Source organism: Cryptotermes secundus, unplaced genomic scaffold (assembly GCF_002891405.2).
Source record: "Cryptotermes secundus unplaced genomic scaffold, Csec_1.0 scaffold2013, whole genome shotgun sequence".
In the NCBI taxonomy this organism is placed as follows: Eukaryota; Metazoa; Arthropoda; class Insecta; order Blattodea; family Kalotermitidae; genus Cryptotermes; species Cryptotermes secundus.
This window is the reverse complement of record NW_019743680.1, coordinates 13854-33107: the sequence shown is the minus strand read 5'-3', so window position 1 is coordinate 33107 and position 19254 is coordinate 13854. Positions and strand designations below refer to the sequence as shown.

At 41.4% G+C, this 19254-nt stretch overlaps 1 protein-coding gene across 1 annotated transcript in view; it reads left to right on the top strand.

The window, feature by feature from the left end:
• The window catches only part of LOC111874293 (cardioacceleratory peptide receptor-like), a 309517-nt gene extending 303399 nt beyond the window's left edge, over positions 1-6118 (top strand). Inside the window, exon 9 of the mRNA XM_033755399.1 lies at positions 5311-6118. Within this exon, the coding sequence (XP_033611290.1) occupies positions 5311-5527 (217 nt within the window). The 3' untranslated portion in view covers positions 5528-6118. The remainder of the gene's footprint in view (positions 1-5310) is intronic.
• Positions 6119-19254: the final 13136 nt, after the last annotated feature.

The following is a 19254-nucleotide window of genomic DNA, read 5'->3' as shown; positions in this document are numbered from 1 at the left end:
TGAGATCAGCATCACACATAGACCACTCACCCCTGGTAATCATAAGGTAAGGGACTACGTGAGCTCAAAAACCATTTAAATGGTAAAGAATAACCTGCAAACCTAACCAAGATTTAATATTTTTCACCGAATGAAAAAAAATTATGTTTCATTTTTGTTCAGAAATATTTATTTGAACACCCTGTATATTATACAAAGCTTCATTACACAGATAGTATCATTCTCTCCATGTTGGCATAACATCAAGTCTCAAAAAAGCTCTGCAAATAGCTCAGTTCGTAAGACGAGATAACAGTTTTGACTGCAAATGTCGTAAAGCTTTGTTGTTTTTTGTGGTGCCGGTTGTGGCACAAGCAGAGAAGCGGAAAAACTCCACATGAAACATAAAAAGGATTTTATTTTCTTGAACCGTGAAATAAAGCTAGAATTATGATGAACAGTACGATGCTGCACCTCGTTACGATTGGGTGATGTTGAAAATGACTAAGTTTGTCATAAAGTTGGATTGGAAGTGTGATTTGTACGGTAGTGAATCACATGGTGTTACTTTATGCTCATCTTAAATTTCAACGTCACCGGTGACTCAGCATGCCAATATACCGGTCGATATTAATTGTGGTTTTATAAGTCATGTAACTAACACAAAAAGTGGCATAATTTTCGTTACCACTTCCCATGAATAAGCACTAATTTCTCTCCGTGTTCATTCTAACACGAAATATGCGTTTCTATTGTATTTCGCTATAAATTATGAAATTCATCCTTGTTATAAAGAACATTTTTAATATCTTCCTCTCAAATTTTGGTGTTTCGCATTGTCATTGTTAATATATACTTCCGTCTCTACGACCTTCAAATCGTCTAACATGGTTGCCATTCATACTAACTATATGGAGACGTACTTCTTGAGAAGCCACCAGTCGCTCAGCTATTCAAGAATTTCCGAACATTCTGTGGATCCCAAAAATTAATTACTGTACTCACAAAAGTCCTCCATTGGTCTCTAAACTGAGTCAGAACAATCCAGTCCATACCACCCCATAATCTATATTTAATATCTTTTCGAATATCACCCTACCTCCTATGTCTAGGTCTTCCTAGTGGCCTCTTTCCTTCTGGCTTTCCCACCAAAACCTTACATGCAGTCATTTCCCACCCCCGTGAGTGCTACATTCCCTGACCATATGGTTTCTATCAATGCACATGGTAAACTACCATGGAAATATACAAATCAATATATAATCTTGAAGCCTGATGGAAAGTTCTCTGGCATGAGACGCCGTGTGGTTTCGTAGATGGGTATCAACGTTTCGGAGGAACCAGTTCCCTTCATATTCAGGGTAGAAGTAAAGATGGAGACAGCCTATTCATCAGAAATGTTGGTATGTATCAATCAACCTACACGGCACATCCCAGCATACGGTAATTGCCAGTCACTGCCGTAAGAACCTCAAATCTCATAAGACACAGGATGTAATTTTTCTCAGCATTTACACTTAGGCCCTCCGACCTGTTCCAATTCAGAACTAACTTCTGAATCTATGACTTCTTCCATATTTCACAGAACTTTATGATGGGGGATCGGGCCATCGCGAGGTCTCTACATATACAGGACAACATATGTGTAAACACAGCCATCTATTCCCGAGTGGGATGTGAACATATGCGCTTTAGACCATGCGACCGTTAATATCGGCGAAACATAAAAAAGACATATTTTCTAAATAAAATTCATCTTGGAAGTGTTTAACTGTCGTTTCGTAACTATTTCATCTTATGTAAGAAAGTCTCATTAGGAACTGGTTAGTTCTCACAAAGATATCAAACAGTATGAGAACTGGAAAATAAATTTCCACGCATTTTATTCTCTTCCAGCTTCAGCCGCTTTTACTATTGGAAACAAAGAGCCTCCCTCCTCAGTACATACTGATTCGGAGCCCAAAGTCGGTCTAGAAGAGCTGACGAAAATACAGGAATCGTAACATATAGTTATTCATTTCATAAACCCGATTATCCTTGCCATACTGATTTTATTAATCGCTCAATGAAATTATTCTGTTTCTTGTGTAGTGTAATCCTTTCATTAGAGAAGAGTCTCGTTTTGGGACACCGTATAATGCTACTAACGTTCTATTGGTGTTTGTGAAAAGAAACTGCACAGATAAAATCTAATCTAATTTCTGCAACTCAGAATTCTTTGCCTGTTAAGGCGAAACAGAGAACGTAAATTAAAGGAATCTTGTCGCACATCTGTCGACCAGTCGCTCGTACTCCCCCATTCTCTAGAACTAATCGGTGCTATTAATCAGGGCGGGAATCGATACCATGGCCCCCAGAGCGCAGCTTTTATTGCTCCCAGGAGAGAAGATTGGTGCTCTACACGAAGATGTAAACAAAGGTGAAGATGGATTCTGTTTTTCAGATAGCACAGAATAAGATGTGACACAGTCACCCAAATAAATTAATGAGAAGTGGTAACATCTAAGCATTTTGAACACTTACAGACGTCATTTAATCAAACAATTAAGACATAGTGATGATTTTACATTGGTTGCTGAAGATCTGAATGATCCGTTGAAATCTGCGAACTGTTTCATGTTCTACATACGTCGCTAGCAACATGAAAGTAATTAGGACTTTCCCTCACATGTTGGTACATAACGCCTGTATATTTGGATTCCTGTTTCTCTCGGGTGTTGAAGTGTCTGAATATTACGTCCTAATACGATAGAGCGCTGTCACTCAGATGGTCAGTATAATGCTTGTCACATCGGCGTCTATTAAGAATTCTGTCTTCTGCTATATCAAGAAATTGTGGATCTATACATCCACTCCCCCATATGCCTTCATGGCGTAGTGCTTAATTAGTTAAGCATAGGGAACAACTTGTAGTCTTCTGGAATATAACACCGTGGAGTCTGGTAAAACTGTAACCGACGATTCAGAGAAACATACAGCCTTCAGCTTCTGAGTCGACGAGCAAGCCAAGCAAGAAACCAGCATCAAACAGACAGCAAGCAGCTGGCAGAAACCAACATGAAGCAGGCAGCAAGCAAATGGGAGAAACCAACATGAAGCAGGCAGCAAGCAACTGGGAGAAACCAACATGAAGCAGGCAACAAGCAGCTGGTAGAAACCAGCATCAAGCAGACAGCAAGCAGCTGGGAGAAACCAGCATCAAGCAGACAGCAAGCAGCTCGGAGAGACCAGCACCTGTTGTCTTGCTTGACTTATTTTCATACCCTGAAAATGTATATATGTTTCTCCGGAACGTCGGTTAAATTTCACAGGAATACAAGGCGTTATACTCGTATACTACAAGTATTCGATAAATTACTTGTGTTTTTAATGGAACCCGGAACTTCGATAATTATACATTTCAATATTATCGTCACGCATACCTCAGCCTCGGAAGTCTGTTCTCTTCGGGTTTTCTGTTAACAGTTTCACTGTACATCCTATTTGCCTCGTTCATGTAATGAATCTTATTTGGCCTCTCTAACATTGGTGTGTACAAATTATGAAGCTCCTCATCATGCAATTTCATCCCTCTTTAGTCTAATTATTCTCCTCAGTGTTCGGTTCTCAAACGATGTTAATCCCTTCTGTCGAGGAATGAAGCTACTCGCTTGTATAAAGCAGAAGTTATTTTGTAGGGTATAGTTTAACATTTGCTGATCACAGTGCCCGCAGGGTCTAAGGCATGAACGGCCTTCTCCCACCTGAACACTGGGACCGAGGGTACGAATCCTACTCGAGGTGTGGGGCCGTGGGTTTGAATCCCATTCCAGGTATGGATGTCTGTGTTTGTGTTGTTCTGTGTTTAGGTATTGGCCTTGCGACGGGCTGATCACCAGTCCATGGAGTTCTACCGAATCTGTATAGGAACAAGACACTGAAAAAGCGGCCAAATTCATAAAGGGCTGTAGAACCATAGATATATAATTTAACATTTCGATTTTTTGGATAGGATATGGAAAATGAAATATCCTTAACTAAATGACAGTCCCCGAATTTCCACCCCTCTAATTCTTCAAAAGTGATTTACTTGTCATTCCCAGAAAGGCTAAGTGATCATTGCTACAGCCCCGAAGGTTTTATTAGCTATCTTTGTAGTATTGTGTTTTCCTACATTCTAATGACGAGGCATTTACATGAGCATAAAAGGCGGAAAATTCTCATTCGGCTAAGAAACTATCAGTTTCTCCAAAAGGTCCGTATTCAAAGAAGTTAGACAGATCGATATGATTTCATTTTTGGTAAAATTATTCTTCTATTGTTCTCTTAACTTGCGGTGGTAAGCGGCTTGCATGGATTTGGCGGAAAATAGGGCAGGAGCCTGAAAACAGTCAGCGAATGAAGAAGTAGTGAAAAAGCAGCAACAGATCTGGAAAACATCTCATAATTACTATGGCATTTACTAGAATAATTCCATGCGTGATCTTCCTAATATGGAGCTACTAAACTGATGACTCGAATTTCTCTTCCCGTCCGTACAAAATACGGTACAACCTTGCAATTTACACGGTGCATGCGTAATATTAAAAAAATAATGTTATTCTGCCCGCTAATAGCATCACGTTAAATTCTCCGTACTGTACATCTCCCTTACGCATATATATAGCAAACTGGCACATATTGTCATGTGTATTAGTGACTATAGACGGGGTTTGGATTGGCGAATAGATTTATTGGCCACTTACAGGTCGTAACTACAAATAACTATTACATTATTGTTGATTTTCACACTATAAATCACACAGCACTAAGTCTTCTCAGTCTAGTTTCATTAGTCTTTACTTGGCAACATCTCTCCACAACGGCTATTCCTCTGCCGTGTCTTCACTAGACGTTTTCTGGTAACGAATCTTAGCTTCCGTCGTCCGCTTGTTAAAAGTCCACAGCTAAACCCTCAATTGACTCGACTACTGAACTGAACTCTAAGCTTCGGAACTCGATTCTCTTATAACAACTTTGCAAGAACCCCACGGAAAACACAGACAAAACCTGTTTGCCGCGCCGTTGCCTAACAATAGATTTCCTACTGTTCTTTGCGTTTGCTTCTGCGAGGATATGTTTAGAGACCCCTTGCTAATCAATGGGCATGAAGCGGACCACACAAAAAAGACATTTTCTATTGTTGCGTGCTCGTAGTGCGGGCGTTGCCTAGAAATGGGTCTACATATCACAATATATTCACATGAGAATAAGTTCAATCAAATTACCCGAGCGTCTAAAACTCCATGAAGTAAAATGATCTACACAGACTAATTACCTCTGGAGATATTTATACAATTCTTTCTTTTGCAGAAAGAAAGCGCCGTTTAGCTGGTTGGCGGCAGCACTGGGGGCGTGTTGTCCGACCAGTGTTCAATCCCGGGCACAACACGACGCCGGGGAAAACATGCCGCTGGCTGACAGCACTCGCTGGTCCTCCCAGCGACGGAAAACACACCGACCCCAACATCCCCACATCGACGCTATGGCTAGGGGAGCGGCGGTGGCAGCAGTCGTCACCATCGTCTAGCGTCATCATCGCGAGATACGGACGCTCGAATACTCGTATGCCTGTCGTAAACTTAATTCAGTTCGCGGTTTAGATTAAATTGCAAGCCAGGCATGCACCGCCTTCATTTGGCCAACAGCATCCATAAGAACAGCGCGGAATAATCAAGTACCGGAAATACGAGAACAGGAAACGAAATCGCCAAGAAGTGTTTCTTAACTGTTGTTAATCAGTGATGCAAAATGCAAACGGAAGTGACGATCTTGTGCTTACACTTTCCAGAACGTTAATACTGGAAACATGACATCTAATTTAAATGTTATTTATTTCGGAGGCCTCCTTATGTTGAGATATAAAAAAACTTCGTTAATTCGTACAAATCACCAAATACATTAAGCGATGACGAGTGTAGATTGTTACTGTTTCTTAAGAAAAAACAGAATATTAAGATTCCGATCGCCAGCCCCCATATCCGTCATACTCCGTCTCTGACGACCGGAGTTCCCTGATCTCTGTTATATGTATGACACTTATATTCCATTTACATGTAACATTTCCCGAACATGCACTCGGTAGCTTAGTTGGTTGAGGCACCATGCTACAAGCCGGAAGGTCGAGGAATCGAATCCCGATGAGGTCATTGGATATTTTTCAATTTACCTAACCCTTCCAGCCGCACTACGGCCTTGGGTCGACTCAGCATCTAACAGAAATGGTACCAGGAATATTCTTGGAATGTTCTTGGGGGTAAAGGGCGGCCGGCGCGGAGGGCTGACAACCTTACCTCCATCTATGAGCCGATCGTCTAGAAAATGTGGGAACCTCAACATCTCACCGCCCTATGGGCCTCCATGGCCTGTTACTGGGATACCTTTACTTTACTTTACTTTACTTACTTTCCGAACATTCTAGTGCGAGCTGTTCAGATTATTTATCCAAGAATGCGCGTAAGATCTAAGTTCGCGTTTATTGAAGTTCAGGGTATGGGACGTTATCATAATATCACATAAAGAGAAGACTGCCTCTGATAACCGAGTATTGCGCAATGACACGGAGTGGGCCACGTTCCAGTCACCCTCCCCACGTTTCTCCGAACAGTCTCTGACTCAGCTAGATACAAGACAGACTGAGGCCCTCGGCTCTACCCGTGAAGGGTCCATCTAAGTTTGGCAGTAAGTCCCCTTCTCTTGAGCTCTTGTCCGCAGGACATGACAATCGCCCTCTGGCACTCACTATCAGGGGTAGCTGAACCCCCACTCCTGGTTCCGACAGGACCTACAACCGTGTTCCAGCCGATCCCTCAGTTTCCATGGATAGATTCTCCCTCTTTCTGACCAGCTTCTTCTGTTGCTCAGATATTTCTTCTTCTTCAAGACCTATATCTCCTGCGATGTAAGGCAGTAGCATATAGTGATGGTCAACCGACGTTTCGGAGGAACATACAGGCTCCATCTTCAGGGTCAAAGTGCGCCAAAGTGTGCACCAACATGACACAGGCAACAAGCAGACTATAAATAGCCCCGAGGAAGAAGTCTTTGCAATCATGGCTGTGAGAATCTCAAATCCAACATTTCCTCTTCTTGATGGACAGGCTGCTCACCCCCATTAAGAGACCTTCAGTCTTGCATCCATGGGTCCCCCATCAAACTCCGTGAGAGACGAAGGCTTCTTCCTCTCAGCAGCCGAGCGGCCAACAATTGAGCCCTTTGAAGCGAGAGAGGATGTCTAGAACCACCCACTATCGTTCACTGAGAGGGACAGTTAAATCCCTAGGGCTGGTCCCAGCTGGACCCGCAACCGAGCTCCAGAGGAGCTTTCCTCTTCATGACCGCTTCTTCTGTTAGCCAGAAACCAGTTATCCTTCTTGATGGTCAGATTGCTCGCCTCCCCCAAAAGAAAACAACGTCTCATTACAGCCCCTGATAGATTTCGGCTGCTGTAGGGGAAGTCTACTCCCACAGAATCCCGCGCGTGTGGCGGAAGCCATCTCTGAGTACTATCCTAATCCTCTTCTAAAACTAAAAACGAACGCATTATTGTAAAATTGTCCCTGTGCTTAACTAATTAAACACTAAGCCATGAATGCGTATGGGCGAGTGAATGAATAGATCCATATTTTCTTGACCTCGGCATTAGCTGGAGGTGAGTGGTCAGCTTCACGACCCGGCCGCTTTAGCTCCAATAAAGAGTCCACAGTACCCACTGGATAGGAGGTATGGTGGACCCCAGAGCCCGTCTAGACGACATAGAGAAAAACAAATTATTGACCTTAGAGGGATTCGATCTCCTACCACTAGGTCATCCAGCACGTAGCCAGTAGCTATCCAGACTACGCTGTCGCGTCTCCTGAATGCACTACTGTATGTAGGCATATGACTCGTGCTTTCAGTATTCAATTACATATATATTGCATGTCGTAACGAAAGAGTGGTTCATATTTGTAGGAATTACACTATTTCGTCTGCAAGAAATGACATTTATTGCGAAACATGGAGACAGTTTTATTAAATGGCGGTATAAAATGGCTACTTGTGCTTTGGTTACTGTTGTAAACGACTAAGTCAACAATGTTGCATCTTAAACCCTTTCTTTTCTTTTTTTACAGCATAATCATACGTGCTATTCCTGCATACAACATACTATATAACACATTCATTCTCGTTTCACCACTTGTTTCTGTCTCAGCCTAATAAGTTTTTAGCTAAAAGTTACAGCCACTTCCTTTCATTATTGTCTTCATACGCTCCATGCAATGTACGTAAATCTATGTGGTTTACTATTCTATTCCCTTTGTTGATGGTTTTCAACTACTCCTGCAGTTTTGGCTGAAACTGTATTTATCACTTCTTCGCTCTCCATCTTATTCGTCCACCACTTTCGTTACTAAAAAGACCTCACCTAAAGTCATAATTTCCCAATAATTGTAATTTATATTTATATTCAGGAATCATAATTACGCAATCCAAAAGTATTGACAAATGTCTATGTTTTGTGGTATGAGTCTGTATAATAAATACACAGTGGTCATATGACGTGTTGCTCCGCCACATTTTTAAGTGTTTAGTGTCTCTAAAGTATAACATTACTTGGTACAGAGAAAACATACTCATTGTTTAAATTAAGTCAGAACATATTACCTATGTGTTTGTGACATAAACAATACTTCAAAACGATGCCCGTTCCACAAAAGGAGTTATAAATGGCATGCCACCATCCATGCTCAAGTATACATTGTGAAAAGCTCAAATATTTTGTGTGTTCATTAAGATAAAAATAAAAAGAACTTGCATTCTTACGTAAAATTGCATTTCAGTAAAATACATTTATGCAACTATATGTAGACCTGCAGACCACTGGGAATACCAAGGCGTAGGTGGGTGGACAATATTAAAATGGATCTTAGAGAGATAGGATTGGATTGATTTGGCTCAGGATGGGGAACAGTGGAGGGCTCTTGTGAACACGGTAATGAACCTTCGGGTTCCATAAAGTGCTGTGAAATTCTTGAGTATCTGCAAATTTGGCGGCTCCTCAAGAAAGGCTTAGCTCCATAAGTAAGTAAGTAAGTATGTAGACCTGTAAATTCAGAGGAAAAGAAGCTTCGTTTAATTATTATTATTAAGAATAAGGCCTCGGATATCTTCGTGTGTAAGGAAAATCTGTATTGTTTATTCGGTAATCGTCGCTTACGTTCGGAGGATTAGTGTTGGCTTCAATATATAAACAAGGCAGAGTACGAGTAGCGTAAAGAACCTTGTTTAATTGTCACTGCGGAAAGAAAGTGCTGAACTAAAATATATAATCCACTTTCTCTTCAACTTTTATTCGAAATATCGTTCTTTCCGATAAATATTTTAACTAAAATTGGAATCTGTTAACAAATTCCAGTAAAAGCCATCAATACTAAACTTCGTTAAAATCTATTCAGGCACTCTCGAGTTGGTTCATGCGTAGAGATAAACGAAGAGACGGGAGGACAATTTTAACGCAGGGTTATGGAAGATCCTTGTGTTAGCATAAGAATGTTACTGCTTGTAATCAAAAAGACATAACACATTCCGCATTTCAATTATTGACCTTTAATAATATGAGTACATATAAATGTCATGTGTAAGTAATACAATGCATATACAACGTATAACAGATAAAGAATGGGAACTAGAGACGGTTATGGGTCATAGAACATGAATTGTTATGTGGAACTATGATGTACTGTAACCGCTCACTTCCTTTGTGCCCTTTTCGTTGTGCGCCACTCCACCACCGCTCACTTCTTTGGGTTCTTTACTTTAATCAGTAGAGCTGGGTTCCTATCCCAGGGTCTTATAAGGGTCTGGCTCGGACAGGGCAGGAAGAACACTTCACTACAATCACCCACCTTTCGACGGTTGCACTTGGTAGTCCTTTAATACCTTCCGGCTTTCTGAATACAACTGAATTTCTTACTACTGTTGCTTTGTACTGTACTTATACTATTCTACGGAAGGGCCGTAGTGGTAAATTTAGTGTCCGACTTTGCCGAAAGTAGTGTCAAGACTCTCCGAGGTGGAATGCCCTCTCTCTGAATTCTGAGGTCCACGAACCCCAGACTCCAAGAGAAATCCACTCCTCCACTTCTGCCATTGGTTAATTTTTCAAACTAGGAGGTTCCCTAAATTTTGAATTCCCAATCATGTTGCTCTGCTATGTGATTCTGGCAGATGCTGACCTGACGCTAAGGATGACAGCCCCTTGATGCATTACAGTCAGGGTGTGAGGCTCCGGCCGTCCCACTTCTAAGTTATCGCTGTCCCAAGCTGTCAGCTCTCATTTTCTCAAAGCCTTTCCGACGTTGCTGAAACTGCCAGAATTCTAGGAAAGTACCAGATGTTACTTACTGTTCACATAGCAAAACTTGAACTATGTCCCTTCCGCGTGTAAGAGCTGGCTATCTGCCGGATCTCTTTGTTTGTAATATTGTTAATCTTAACTTAATACAAAATTTAATTTTCACACAACACTCCTCCAGTCAGAATGGACGGTTACAGTACATAATCGTGTTAAATGTTTAGGACGAGTAATCAGACCCAGCGCCGGTCACGGTAGCCGATCGGTCTAAGGCATGTACTGTCTTCGCTCGCTTGGAAACCGGGATCGTGGGTTCGAATCCCACTCAGGGCATGGATGTTTAGTTTGTGTGTGTGCGTTTTTCTGTGTTTGTGTACAGGTAGAGGCCTTGCGACGAGCTGATCACCCGCCCAAGGAGACCTACCGAACATGTAAGATCTAGAAAAACCGAAGTGAACTGAGAGTTTCATGGAGGTAGGCCTAGACCCACTGGGGCTGTAGTGCCAAGGAAAAAAAAAATCAGACCCAGCTACTTGTGCTACCATCAGAGACCTCACAATAAGACTCCTAATGGAGAGCAACAGGAGTACAGGACAAGTATGAAAGCAAGAGTGATGTAACCGAACACAAATTAACAGTCACACAGTAACTTACATCCCCTCTTAACCTCCCCTCAACTCTTGCGCCAATTACCGCTACTACGATCTGTTGTTTGCAGTCCATTAGAACTCAGTCTATTGTCAATTGACGCCTTCTGCTCCATTTGTGTTTCACTTTTATTTCGGAAGGTCTTTCCTTCATAATCTTGTCACTTGTATTATTGACTGTAGAAGGGGTTTGGATTGGTCGTAACTACAAATAATTATGACACGCTAAAGATTGCTGTAACTCTAGCACACAAAATAATATCTTCAATGCCTGCTTGCTAGTCGTTGCTTGGTTATGAATCTTATCTGGTCAACACTTCACAGCTGAATACTCGACTACTGAACTGCCTTCTGAATTCTCTTACGAATGAACTCTCTATTATAACTTCGGGAGAGCCGAATAGCGACCAGTTCATGTTTTGGTCTGCTGTTCATTGTAGCGAAAACTAATGATCCGTTGCCTAGCAAATGACCATTTTCGTCACAATATATATTTTAATTTCGCTTTGGGTTTATGTTCCGGACGTGACCAGAGTATACAGCCTACCAGCATTATGTCGGACACTGTCCATTATCTGAGATATATCTATATACGTTATACGATGCTTCGAGATTTGGATCTATTCACTTCTTCCGGTGATTTTCGTTGTACTAATAGATTATTTTACTTTTCATTATGTGTAACGAGGAGACAATTAGGATATAAGCCGTGGCCTTTTTAATACTATGATAATATGTAAGAGTAATAACTTATATCTAGAACTGAATATTGATGACAAAACATCAGCAATTTAAAAAAAAGATTAATTTTTGAGACTCGTAAATAAAGAAATGAATAATTGTGTCTTTTTTAAAGTGGAAACTTCTATATCAGCATGCACAAATATATAATACCACTTAATACCCCAATGAAATGAATATTTGGGATATTTCGAATATAATCTAAACGTATAACATAATTACAGCATTATATTAATTTCTGAAGATTTTAAAAGACTTTATTCTTGCTGTTAAAAGCAGTTATTGTACAAGAAACGATACCAAGTTCGTCTGGCAAATTCAATATAGGACACATACCACAGGAATGCTAATGTTGGAAGATTTTATAAAAGTCGTCTCAGAACTGAAGTTCATTACCATTCAAATGTAACTTGATTCATCCAGAGAACTTAGAGTCAATATATGGAATTGTCTAGTGGAACAATATCGTATTTCTGAGAGTTCTAATAGTTCAACAGAGTCAAGATCTGGAACTGTCTACTGGAAAGATATCGTATTTCTGAGAGTTCTAATAGTTCAACAAAGTCCGTAGTATCTATTCTCTGAAGTCTTGCTTGCATCCCCGTTTCTTCTCGAATCATTGCCACGTGCAACGCCAGCAGTACATGGCAATGAGCACTTAATATGGGAGTTAATGCATTATTACATAACTGTACCCCCTGAGATCAGTCTTAAAACGCCTTCTCCAGTGAAGTCGATTTTGCGAGCACGGCAAGAACTTGCATCTACAACATTGGCCCTGTAATTTAGATTAAGCAGTGCAACAGGATACTTAATATAATAATATGATGTGGTAATTATAAAGACAAGTGATGTGCCTTAGCTCAGGCGGTTAGTCGCTGGTTTCCCACAGTGGCGGCCCGGGTTCGAGCACAGGTCAGGTCATGTGGGATTTGTGGTGGACAAACTGGCACTGAGACAGGTTTTCTTCCAGTACTTCGGTTTCCCTTGTCAATTCTCCACATTCATCGTCATCTACGTAAGGAAGTCAAAGCTTATCCGCACTCATGTTTTTCCAATTTATATACACAAAAGTAGGGATTGAATAAGTACGTCATTTTTCTATATATTCTCCTTCCTTTTCGATGCGCTTGGTCCAACGGTCCACAGGCTTCCATATTACCTCCAAGAAGAAGGTTTCAGTTGGTCGCGCAACCATTTGTGCGCCGCTTCTTTGTCTGTAGAAATCGACTTCCTCGTAAAGCATCTTTGAGCGGTCCAAAGAGATGACAGTCGGAAGGGGCGAGATCTGGGCTGCAGGCAGGGTGTTCCAGCACCTCGAAATCCAAATGGTTAATGGTTTCAACGGTCTGGACGGCCGTATGTGGGCGTGCACTCTCATGCAAAAACACCACTTTCTTCAACAATAGACCTCGGCGTTTGGTGCGAATTGTTGGCTTCAGATTGTTGGCCAGCAAATCACTGTATCTTGCAATGCTGACCGTACACCCTTTTTCCAGGTAGTCTTCCAGTATAGGCCCTTCTGAGTCCCAGAAAACGGTTAGCATCACCTTTCCCGCGGAAGATTGAGTCTTCAATTTCTTCTTCGTTGGCGATCCCGGGTGTTTCCACGCCATATTCTGGATTTTGGATTCTGGTTCATAGTGATGGACCCACCGATGAATTTCGGTTCCTGACACGCCTTCCAACCAGAGAAATCGGATCACTGTTCTTTGTTCCTCCTTGGTGCACACTGCTAGCGGAGCGGCCATGTTTACACTGTCACAGCATAAAAGGAAATAACGCGATCAAGGTCAAACTTCAATTACGTGACCACAGTAGTACCAACTCTAAGCACGCATGCGCAGAAGGCAGTGTGACAAAAATAAAGATGTGTAATGGCGAAAGTGCGGATAATTTCTCACTTTCCTTCCTTTGCATACGGGGCTCGTACACGACATATACTACCGGAAACGGAAATATCCATATAGACATATCTGACAAGAGCCCTTAAAATGTAAAGTGCGTTTTTTAAGTTAATATCTACATTCTTTTTATTTATAAAGTTTAAACCTCTTGTGTTTTGAGTGCATACTAATGTTTATTTAGGGCTACACGGTAGCGTAGTTGGTTGAGGCACCATTGCTACAAGCCGGTAGGTTGCAGGTTCCATTCCCGATGATGTCATTGGATTTTTCAATTAGCTTAATCCCTCCTGCCACACTATGATCCTGGGGTTGGCTCAGTCTCTGAAAGAAATGAGTACCAGGAATATTCCTGGGGCTAAAGGGTGACCGGTGCGTAAGGCTGAAATCTCACCGCCATTTCTGAGCCGATTTTCTAGAAAATGTTGGAACCTCGACGTCTCACAACGTTATGGGCCTCCATGGTCTGTGACAGGGATAGCTTTAGTTCACCTTTATATTTTCTGTGACTACACAAAGCCACTTTCCTTCTTTGCTTTGGAGGGACATTCATACCGTTACGTATCCTGGTAACGAGACAAATAATTAGTAAGTTCGGGATTAGGTGAATCCATTTACTGGATATTCGCCAAGTGGAACTACAGTTAGTTTTAACACAATCTTACTCTAACCATAACACTTCGTAACTACGGACAATGATGAGACACTAAAGGTTACTGTAACTGCACCACATAAAATAAAGACTTCACTTCTGACTTCTTCTGACTTCTGCTTGTCTTCTGTCTTCTGCCGTATTCTTTCCTTTGTTGGTCAATTATCTCCCAGAGGTAGGTGCTGGTCTAACCGTATGAAGATTGACAGTAGTGTTATCGCTTTCTTCGCTGTTACTGTGCTTTGGAGGTTTGTTGCCATGTGAACAGAAAAGTTTCAGTATGCGTTGCCTAGGAATCGGCATGACTCTGTATGCAACGCATTGCTTCTTCAGTCGTATTCGTTGCCCTGGAAACGTGATTACCGAACCGTTATCCAGAAATGGGCGCCTAGCTCTGCCTCCACTATTACGGCTTTCAGGCGTCATGTCACAACAGTTTGAACATCTAGCAACCCATGCATTTACTGATAAGTCTGCGGATTGACGAGAGTTATGGACATCAGAGTAGCATGAAATAATGAGTTGGGTAAGATATGACATCCCTTAGTGCGTTACTGTACCTGGCTGGGGACGAGAACACAAATAAGGAAATAGCCAATTTTATGTATAAAGCGAAATCACCCCGGAGAAAAATGGTGATATATAAAATATCATGTTGCGCGAGGAATTCTGAAAAAACAAGTATAATTATATGCCTCTGACAACCTGACATCAAGCCTTTCTGTTAAATATTCTTGTAGTTTCGTGTCTTTTAAAAATTTTTCGCAGTACTCCCGTGTGACTGTGAGACAGAAATAATAAATTCCTTTCTTATACTTGGTACGGACAACTGAGCAGAATCTATGTCCCTGATCATTCATTTTGAAAGAATTACGAAGTCTTTCAAGTGTGTTAAATCTTAAAATTTAATTATGCAGTGTTAATGACTGTTAATTATGTATATAAAGCTTCAGTGTGCATTAATATTCTACAATTACATGGCTAAAACAGATGGGTCGTTATTTCATAAAACGTAATTATATATTACAACGAAAAAAATAATAAAGTGAAATAATTCTTAACAACTGAATTCCCGTTTTGTAACACCAATGACGTTACATATTACATATGCTGAGATAGGTAAGATGTTCTCGAGGCCAGGAACCGGTTCACTGGCGATACCCCCTAAAGCTAATTCAGTGATAATTCTAGTTTACAGGAGCAATATCCGGAAAGAACTTATGATGTAATCGGCTTTAAATGCGTCCATCGATATAGCCTTCACCCAGCGGAAACCGTGCCTTCCAAATTAGATAGTTCAGCTGCTATCTTTTTTTAAATTTGTATTTTATATTCTATCTATCTATCTGTCCAGCTAGCTAGCTGTCTGTCTGTGTGTGTCTATCTGTCTACCTATCTCTTTATCTACATATCTATGGCACCACAGCCCTTTGTTCGACCTTGGCTTCTATTAAATTTCTTGATCTTTTATACAGTCTGAAGGACTCCTTAGACGGGGGATCAGCCCGTCGCACGGCAGGTAACTGCACACACAGGATAAAGGCACACAGACATCCATGCCTTAAGTGGGATTCGAGCCCACGATCCCAGTGTTCGAGCCAGCGAAGACAGTTCATGCCTTAGACTGGGCGACCACTGACTCTTGCTGATATACATAATTCTTGTAATGTTGTGATGTTTCTAAATTCTAGACCAATAAAACTGTGTGCCAATCTTCTTAAACAACTATTAATATTTGCATTTAAAGGTGTTAAAATCCCTGCATTCTCCAATTACCGAAATTTTCTGAGGCAACGCTAGTCATGTCCCCTGCTCTGTTACGAAATTTTGTATTCAAGTGTAAAAGATAGAAATATAATACAAAGACAGAAGAACACTGGCAAGGAGGGCAACCCACGAAGGTTCATTAATTTCATCTTCACAGCTGGGTGGCGATTAAATCTTAGTGGCTACTATTTTGATTTCTAAATTGCAATATAAGTCATTTACAACAACTGCGCTGGAGAAAACATTACTCCATGAATTACGTTACATGAACATGACGCGCGTATTTGAATACAGATGATTCTGATTAGTATCACGAAATTCTGTGTAAGAAAGACAAACGAAATACAATTTGGAACCTATTTTATGACCCCTTACAGAGTACAACTTCTGCAGTGATAACAATAGTACCTACCCAACTACCTAACACCATGAAGCTCGTCTCGAGAAAATATTAGTCTATCCACTTGTCAAGAAATTCCCCCATATTTATGAAAACCGAAAGCTTATTCTCGTGTCCACAAGATCTAACCACTCATTCCTAGCCACAGACAGGTGAGTCGCCTTTATATCTTCACACTTTACATCTTTAAGTTCTATTTAATATTACCTTAGCGGCCTCCGTAGTCTAGAGGTAACGTTCCCAACTCATGACTCGTGGTACGCGGGTTCAGACCCGGCGGAGGTCGTGGAATTTTTAAGGGCGGAAAAATTCAGGGTACAAGTCCTCCGGGAGGGACTTTAAGCCGTGGGTCCCGTGTCGTAGATTTACGGCACGTAAAAGAACCTCATGTCTCTAGGAGACCTCTGAGCAAAATTAGGCCAAGTTTCCCGCCCAAGTAGTTTCCAATTCCTCCGGTATATGGGGGAAGTATCAGGTACCACTGCCAGAGGAGGGGGGACCTCTCTGACAGAAAGGGACTAAAAGTATTAGATACCACTGCCATGTAGAGGGTGGAAACCTTGCTGGCAGAAAGGGACTAGGAACCCCTGCCAGAGGAGGGACGACCTCGCTGACAGAAAGGGACTAATTATTAGATACCACTGCCAGTAAGAGGTTGGAACCTCGCTGGCAGAAAGGGGCTGATAGTAAGCACCAGTATCGGTAGGGTATGGACACAGTAGAAATTAAAGGGGGACGCACAATGGACCAGTAACCGGTCTAAGTGCATGGGGAAAGCCACCCCCTCAATACAGAATACAGAATAATATTACCTTTCCATCAATATCGATGTCCTCAAAATTATCAATTGATTTCCTAGAACACCTCTTAAATTCGTAGGTAAATCTTGAAGGCTCTATGTTCGGTCATTCTTCAAATATATATATAAACTTTACAATTAAACAAGTTCTCACATGAGGTACAATCGTAGGTTTCCCATTGTTGAAAGATTTCACGCGGCTTGTATTCTTCTGAATTTATTAATGATCAACTGGAATGGTTTCGAAATTTGAAGTGTATAACATTCTATTCAAATGTCATAACAGTATTGTTCTAGATTTTATTACATGATAACCAATAATGTCATTGTTATTATGCTCTCAATTAAAGTTATCCCCGTGTTTAATTTATTAAGCAGCACGCCATAAAGACGTATGGGGAATTCGAGTTATAGTTTCATTATTCTTGTCTTGGCATTACATGAACCTGTCTGACCAGCTTCACGGGCCAGTCGCTTTGACACCAGGGAAAGAAGGCCCTTTACCTTGGATAGGGGCTGGATGGACCCCAGAGTCGGTCTCAACGCTATGAACAGATGAATATCTCGCCCCTGGTAGAAATCGAACCCCGGTCGTCTAGTCTCTCCCTCTACCAGCAGTGCTATCCCGGCTCTATGATACTGTCACGCGTAGGGGTTTGTGCGTCATTTATAAGTCGGGTTTTGGATTGGATGATTGGATTTATTGTACCTTACATATTTATAACTTGGAATTACAGGCAATTACAGTGCTATCGCTATTCCTACACACACACTATGGTTCTCATTCTTCACTAGTAGTATCCTTGCAAGGGATTTACAAAAGTCTCGCTATCACTTCAAATCACACATGAAGTCTTCTTTCCACAACCTAATTCCTTTCTTGTCATTGTTCTGCAACTGCCAATTCCAAGATTAGACTCAGTTCAATTCCTCTGTTCCCAAGCTCATATACTCGCAGGCTGGCGTCCCGAAACTCGACTTTTCACTGAACGGTTTCAACTGAACTCTTCTTTATAACAAAGTTGTAACCACGCAGAAAACACAACCTCTCTATCGTTGGGAAGGTGTGTTTCAGCGCCGTTGCAGAGCAACGGAAGTTAATTGTTGCTTGTGTATTCTTTGCCGCGGGAATGTGTTTACCTAGCCTTTGACTAGCAATGAACGCGTATTATGACTTTGCTATTCTGGCTCTCGGGCATCATGTCACAATATGTAGACTATACAGCATGGAATGTTGGGATGATTTGTAAGAAAGAGATCGTGACCTAATCAAAGGATGAACACTATCGTGGTATTTGCCTCGAAGGACTGAATAAAACCAGTCGAGACAGCCGGTGTCCTGGTCGAGATTCTGACAGAGCACCTCTCGAATATATCTCTGCTCGGACCTTCATACCTAAATGGATCCCATGGGGAGGCGGGGTCAGATACCTGCACTGTAGCCCTGCGAGTCGTAGGAGGTGACGAAAAAGGAACCCAGTGCCTGGGGGTATAGCTGTACCACCCAGTTCTTGGGAGATGTAAATATTGGCCTTCACCCTCCAGGTTGTGGGAGTCTCGAATCTGAGACACTAAAATGTGATCATCATTTCCTCTGGATTTACACCGGAGAAAGACTGCGCTGGCGAGAATCAGCAGCAATTGTAAACGACAGACCAATACTCTCATCAGAGAGGATGTTACATAATGACTATGCCTGCAAATTTCCAGTTGGAAAAGGAACTGGTCGTGAGTCTCAAGGGAACTGTCGCCAAGACAAAATGATTGGCGGTAAACCGCCAATCGTAAAGTAACTATGATTATGACTCTGATGCCTAAAGGGATCATCCACTAAGTCTTAAAATTATTTTCCTCCATTGATAAACTCTAGCCTAAAAAACTGATCGCAAAAAGAAAAATGCGATTTACAAAATTAGTGAGTAGTTACTATAGGATTCTGACGATGGTGTATAACACTTAGAGATATTGGATTTTCGGACTTTATCCATCGTCCTGGTTTTAAGATAACTAA